The 7,593-nt window shown below is 24.5% G+C and overlaps 1 protein-coding gene across 2 annotated transcripts in view; it reads left to right on the forward strand.

Annotated features, from left to right (window-relative positions):
- Positions 1-554: 554 nt before the first annotated feature.
- The window catches only part of LOC117171331 (triokinase/FMN cyclase-like), a 28,380-nt gene continuing 21,341 nt past the window's right edge, over positions 555-7,593 (forward strand). The window contains exons 1-5 of one of the 2 annotated variants that reach the window (XM_033358542.1): positions 555-639; positions 761-886; positions 4,297-4,366; positions 4,443-4,553; positions 6,602-6,690. In XM_033358542.1, coding sequence (XP_033214433.1) covers positions 764-886; positions 4,297-4,366; positions 4,443-4,553; positions 6,602-6,690 — 393 coding nt within the window. In that variant the 5' untranslated portion in view covers positions 555-639; positions 761-763. Of the gene's footprint in view, positions 640-661; positions 887-4,296; positions 4,367-4,442; positions 4,554-6,601; positions 6,691-7,593 lie in introns of those variants that run through there. The other variant, XM_033358541.1, reaches the window with a different exon arrangement.

The following is a 7,593-nucleotide window of genomic DNA, read 5'->3' on the forward strand; positions in this document are numbered from 1 at the left end:
ATTTGGTTTATATTTTTTTCTTTGTTAAATTTTTTTTTGTGAATGTTATCTGTTTTTTAAGGGAAAAAAAATTGTTGAAAATTCAACTATTTTGTTGCAGAAAATGAACTTTTTTGTTGAAAATTAATATTTTCGTGTTTTTTTAATAACTGTTTTGTAGAAAATTCGAAAAAAAGAAATAGAAATAAAATATATAATAATATAATAATATATTATATATATATATAGAGAGAGAGAGAGAGATAAAATAAAATAGAAATAGAAAAATCTTGTTTTTGTTAAAAAATTAAACTTTTTGGTTAAAAATTCATCTATTTATTGAAACTGAATTTTGTGGTTGAAAATTCAACTATTTGTTGAAAAATTCACTTTTTTGTTTTAAAATAACATTTTCGGGTTGAAAATAAAAACTGTTTCGTAGGATATTTTCGAAGGAGATAAGAGAGATAAGAATAAATAATCTAAATTATAAGCAAAAAATTATAAAAGCTTCAACTTTAAGATTAGAGAAGACTTTTTTAAGATAAGACGGAAATCATGTCAAGTTCCAGAATATTCATTATTTTTCCTTCAGAAATGGGCACTTATCTAAAGTTTGCCTTTATTACGTCCTAATGGGTCTGACAATCAGTTTTTGAGGTCAGTTTCTAGCAGTCTCTAGCAGTCTCGAACAGTCTCTCTTCGAGTGATATTATATTTTATCGACTAACAGCAGCCATTATACAAGAATAAATAATTAACTATAATAATGTCTCAACAGAAAATGGCAAGAAAGAATTTAGTTAATTCAGTTTTTACGGCAGTGGAAGAATCTCTAACAGGATGGTCCATGGCATTTCCACATCTTGAGTTTCATTCTACAAAAAGAGTCGTTTTAGCACCACTCGTAAGTAGATCATCTTTTTATCGTATTTATGAATTTTTAATGAATTTTCATCAATTTTTAACTGTTAAATACTTAAAAATTTTTTTAAATCATTGAATTTGGACAACACACTATTCAATGTTTCAATTAAAATAAGATAAATAGAAGCCCTGATTTATCAGGAAATCTCCTGATTTTTTTATCGATGTCCTGATTTTTTGTGCTGTGTCTTGATTTTTTAAGACCGAAAACGAAAATTCGCGATTTTTATTGCTTGAAATTAAATTTTGTTTACAATTTCTGAAATTTTACTGTTATTAAAAAAAACATTGAATTGCCTTAAAAAATTGCACATTTTTAAGCTTTTTTTAAAAATATAATTACCGTATTGCATGGATTATACTCAATTAAAAAAATTAAAAAGTCAGTCTTTTCAGTTTGAAAATTAAACTGGTTTGTTGAAAATCCAAATTTTTGTTTTAAAAATTCAAAGTGTTTTGGGCAAAATTCATCTTTTTGGCATGAGAATTAATTTTGTTAACTCTAAACTTAACTATTCCGTTTTTGATTATTTCTTTGGTTGAAAATTCAAATATTTTCTTAAAAGTTCATTTTTTATGGTTGAAAATTAATTTTGTAATAATAATAATAAATAATATTTTTCTTTAGGATGAAAATGTATCTTTGTTAATTTAAAATTCATTTATTTTGTGGAAAATTCATTCTTTTTGTTATAAAAGTAATCTTCTTGGTTAAAAATTAACTTTGTTCTGTTAAAAATTAAATTATTTTGTTGAAACATAGTTTTTTCATTAAAAGGAAAATAATATTTTAAACTGAAAATATGAGTATTCCATTCTTGTTAAAAAATTTATATTTTTTAATTGAAATTCATCTTCTTAGCATAACATTATTTTTATAACTAAAACTTTAACTATTCGATTTATGATGAATTCTTTGCTTGAAAATTTATATATTTTGATAAAAGTTCTTTTTTTAGATTGAAAATTAATTTTTAAATAGAAATAAATACTATTTTACTTTGGGTTGAAAATTCATCTTTGTGCATTTAAAATTCATTTATTTTGTGGAAAATTCATTCTTTTTGTTATAAAAGTATTTTAAACTGAAAATATGAGTATTCCATTCTTGTTAAAAAAATTATATTTTTTAATTTAAATTCATCTTATTAGCATAACATTATTTTTATAACTAAAACTTTAACTATTCGATTTATGATAAATTCTTTGTTTGAAAATTTATTTATTTTGATGAAAGCTCATTTGTTATGGTCGAAAATTAATTAGTAAAGAAAAATAATTACTATTCCATTTTAGATTGAAAATTTATATTTCTTAGTTTAATATTAATTTATTTTGTTGATAATTCATCCTTTATGGCAGAAAATTCAACTATTTGGTTGAAAATTCATGTTTTTTGTTAAATATTAAATTATTTTGTTGAAAAATAGTTTGTTTTATATTTGAAAATTATTCTTTTTCACTGAAAAGATGATTATTGCATTTTTAGTTGAAAATTTATCTTTTTTAATTGAAAATTCATGCGTTTTGTTAAATATGCATCTTTTTACGTAAACAATTAATCTTCATTTTTTCAACTTTATCTTCTTGGTGGAAAATCCCACTACTTATTTCATATTTCTTGTATTTATTTAAGATTAATTATTATAGTTGTAAATTAATTTCTTTGCTTACAAATTTAAGTATTTTGTTGAAAAATCTCTTTTTTTTAAATTATAATTTTAAAAGAAAATATAATTATTCCATTTTTGTTAAAAATTTATCTTTTTTAAGTGGAAATTCATGTATTTTGTTGAAAGTGCATCTTTTTCGTAGAAATTTAATTTTTTTGCTTAAAAATGAAACTGCTTTGTTGAAAAATCCTTTTTTTTTGTATAGTCCAGGGAATGAAGGATTTTTTCACCAAAAAATTGTAGAATGAAAATGAGATATGCCATTTTATAATCTATTTTATATAATTTCTAGAAAATTAATCTTTGTGGTTGAAAATTGATATTTTTGGTTAAAAATTCATTTATTAGATTCAAGTTCTACTTTTAAAAATATTTATAATTATAGTTGCAATTTAATTTATTTCGTTAAAAAATTAACTATTTTCCTGAAAATTTATCTTTTGTAACAGAAAATTAATCATCTTGTTGAAAAATTCATCTCTTGATCCACGATTAATTTCTTTGATGGAAAATTGAACTATTTTCATGAAAAATCATTCCATTTTGGGCTCATTTTTTACAGTAAAATTAATTTTTTCTTAAAGATTCCTAATTCTAGTTGAAAATTCATTTCTTCTGTTAAAAATTAAACTATTTTATTGAAAATAGGACATATAGGCATTTTGGACATTTTTGAGACCTCTTTTTTTAAAATTCAAAAATTCTCTTAGTGATTATTCGTAGTTCTTGAAAATACAAAAATTTTATCCTAATAACTTTTTTCGATAAAGAAATTACGAGAGTCAATGCACTTACAAAATTTAAAAAAAAAGTAAACGAAAACGAAAATTTTAAGGTAAATAACGCTCGAAACGAACAGAAAAATTAAAAAATTAAAAACTTTAATTTTTGAAGGCCCTACAAGATTATCATAACAACTTTTTAATTTTTTTCGAAAAATTGAATATTCAAATTTTGACGACACAAAAAAAAATTAAAATTAAAAAATTAAATTTTTCGGCCAAACTATGCAAGATACGAAAAAAGATGTATGGATTAAAATTGTGCATCCAAAAAAGTTCTACACACTTGTCATTAATAATTTTTTATTAGAATGCGCTGCTTTTGTTTTAATCATGAAAAATAACATTCACGATAAAAATTATTAAAGTAAGCATAAAAAAATAAAAATTGTACATTACTTTGCATTATCTGAATAAGCAGTACCAGACCGAGGTCAAATCCGAAGGAGCTTTAACAAAAGAGAATTCACAATCACTAACTTGCAGTTTTCGTTTTGTTGGCATTTAATTTTAAAAGGCCTGCGCACAAATGTGGTGAAAATACGAAGCGTTCACTTTATTTTGTAAAAAATAAAATCAAAGAACAGTTGAAAAATCTAATACTGTTTCGAAATTCATCTAACAACTACAATTTCCAACAGTACGAGAGATAAAAAAGAAAAGAGGGGGATTTTGAGGTTTCCTTCTTTTTCTTTCAACTTTTTTTTAATTTTGTGTTTTTTTTATTAGAATGAAGATATTTTAGAAAGTGTTGTCTAAATAGTTGGATTTTTTTTTAATTTTCAACAAATTCGTAGTCAAATTTTAACGTGAAAGGTTGAAGAAGCATTCAAATCTGAATTAAATCTAAATTTAATTTCTTAAATAACTGAATTAGTTATCAAAAAATAAGTTCTTATACGAGAGAATTTTCATAGTCAATTTTTTATTTTCAGTGGAGAGAACCTAGCGAAAAAGTGACAGTTATTTGCGGTGGAGGCAGTGGGCATGAGCCTTTTGCAGCCGGTAAAATCGAATCTATTATTGATCAATTTAATATTTTGCAAAAGTGAAACTGCATTATTGAATTTTCTTTTTTCAGGATTTGTCGGTTCCGGCATGTTGAATGCAGCGATTGCTGGGTCGATATTTGCTTCACCACCCTCCAGTAACATTTTATACGCCCTAAAGTGTGTATCAATGAATAACAAAGGTTAAATTGACATTTAATTGCACTAAAGTTAAACATATAGTAATTGATTCAAAATTTAAAAAAAAGAACGATCAACTTCCTTTAACTGTAAAATTAATTTTAATAAACAAAATCAGGGTGGCCGTTTTAACCGAAGAATTCCCGGCCATTTCCTGGTGCGCGAACATTTTTCACGGTCACTAAAATTTAAAAAATGAAACTCTAAGCCTTCACATTTTTCCATCTAAAATAATAAAAAAATAAAGTACAAATTAAAGCAGTTATAATGGAACTTTGGAATTTTAATAATTTAAACATGAAGTTTGAAAGTTATTTTATTTAAAAAATGTTAAATAAATTATTGTTAAATAAGTTTAAAAAATGTTTTTAAATAAGTTGTAAATAAATCCACGTTATCATTTTCAATTGTTTAAATTAAAAAAATTAATCAATAAACATACAAATTTATATTACCTCAAAGAATTTTAAACTAGAAACATTAAATATTTCAAAATTTAATTTTTTTTCTAAACTAAACACTTCATAAATTAGAAGTCAAATTATTTTCATTTATAATAATTTAAAATCCTTGAAGAGCTTCCAAATTTTATTTCAAAATTTAGAGAAATCCGGACGTTGATATAAATCTTTTCAAATTTAAAATTATTTTTGAAAGTTTTTCAGAACTTCTAAATATCTTTTAAAATGAATTGTATTTTGCCTACAATTTTTGAAAAATACTAAAAATTTTGAAAAAATTCCTTAAATTTTTAATGTAAATAAGAATTGAACACTCATATTTTGTATAAAAAATTTGAGTAATTTTAAGAGATATTTAGAAATGTTGAAAATATTCAAAATTAATTTAAAACTTGAAATGTTATCAAATGACTTAAACGAAGTGTATGCACCGATAAAATTCGGTCTTCATGTTTGAAAAATTATAAAAAGAGAATATTTAAAAAGATTTGAAAACCTATTTTCCCAACTTTACCTACGATTTTCTTCAAATCCTGCAAATTTAAAAATAAAATCCTCAAAACCTTCCATATTCTATTTTAAAAAATTTGAAAATCTTTTAAAATATTTGTAAATATTCTCTTAAAATAATTTTTCAAAATTAAAAATCATTTTTCATCTTCCTTGAAATCTTAATAAGCTGATTTTATTCTTCTTTAAAGCCTTTCACAATTCTTGAAAAGCTTTTAAATTTTTTGTTTTAAATAGATTTTTAATCTCTTAAAAACATCTAAATATCTCTTAAAATTACTCAAATTTTTTTTACTGATAATAAGTGTACAATTACTATTTATGCATCAAAATTAAAAAATTTCACTCAAAAATAATAATTTTTTTGATAAAATAATTAAAATTATAATGTGCCAATCTTAAAAGGTCTTCGAAATTTTAATGTTTCCAGGCTTTCTATGTCAAACAATTAATTTTAAAATTGTTTACTTTTAAATATTTGGTTTTAATGTATTCGTCTTAAATTAACATCATTGCTAAATATAAAATAATTATTCTTTTTCTTAATTAAAAATTTTCAAATCGAATGGGTTAAAAATGGAATATTTTTGACTAAAACAATACTTCAAATTTAATAAAAGCCTTTAATTACGAATATATTATGCTGAAGTTGTTTTTAAGTTGAAAACAGTTTATAAAGTTTAAATCAGACGTTTACATTTTTAATGACTAAAACTTTCGATTTGAATCCGTTTAATTTTTAACTTTAAAATCTGGAAATTCTTAAATTTTAAACAGAATTAGAATCGATATGTTAAATCAATTTCTGTTCACTTTTTAATACTTAAAGTACAGATCCATTAAAAAAAGTAATTATTTATATTTTCAGTTGATCAAATAAGAATCTTTTTTATCCCAAATTTTCAAATTCAAACACTTTTAATTTTTCTTTGTTTAAGTCTTCAAGAAAACATTTTAAAATTATTTAAATTAACGAATTTTTCGAATTTTTGGGACGACTAGATTCCATCCCCTTTTAAAACTCTCTGAATTTCTTGGGACTAGATACATCCTGTAAGAAAATAAATTATTATTTTCAGCTGGAACTGTAGTTATTATACCTAACTACACTGGAGATTGTTTAAATTTTGGATTAGCAATTGAAAAAGCCAAACTTTTAGGCTTAAAGGTAAGAAATTAAATATTGTGGTAATCAACATAGGTATCTGTTTATATCGAGAACATAATTACGAGGGTGGGGTGAAAAGTTTCCGGCCTGATAAGGAAAAACAACTTTTTGCGTTGTTTTTTTTCACTTCATTTTTCAACATAATTTCCCTTAAGTCTAATACATTTCTCATAACGGTGCTCCAAGACAGTGATGCCATTTTTATAGACCGATACGTCAATTGCCTCAAAATATTCATTTACAGCATCGATGACTTCCTCGTTGCGTTGAAATTTTTTACCTCCGAGCCATTTTTTAAGGTTAGGGAACAGATGAGAGTCGCTGGAGGCCAAATCTGGCGAATATGGCGGATGGGGGAACAATTCCAAAATTTTTTGATCATTTCGGGAGTTGCGACCTCAAGGGGGTGTCCTGAACTTGGTACGTCAGAAGTGCTCGTGCGACCTTTCTTAAATTCAGAAACCCACTGTTTAACCGCCGAATATGATGGAGAAGAGTCTTTCAGTGTGGAATCTATTTCTTCTTTATTTTGAAGTGGTATTAGGCCTTTTAAATAGAAATATTTAATGACCGCACGCTTCTCTGATTTGTCCATTTTTGCACAAACAATCGAGGTGTATTGTTCAGTAGGCTTTCAAATGTATACTAATAAAGTAATCGACTTAAAAATTGATATAAAAGCTAGTGAGAGATAGTACTATAGAATACAAGCTAAAAATTAGACCTGCTGGAGCCATCTCTAGGTCAGTCCGGAAACTTTTTACCCCACCCTCATACTTGAATCTTTGGTTTTCACTATTGTTTTTTTATTACGAGGGTAGTTCAATAAGTCCTTAGAATGACCAACAGATGGCGCGCGAATCGCTCCAAATCATCTGTTTTCAGTCAGCACCACTCCCGACT

Source organism: Belonocnema kinseyi, chromosome 4 (genome assembly GCF_010883055.1).
Source record: "Belonocnema kinseyi isolate 2016_QV_RU_SX_M_011 chromosome 4, B_treatae_v1, whole genome shotgun sequence".
NCBI lineage: Eukaryota > Metazoa > Arthropoda > Insecta > Hymenoptera > Cynipidae > Belonocnema > Belonocnema kinseyi.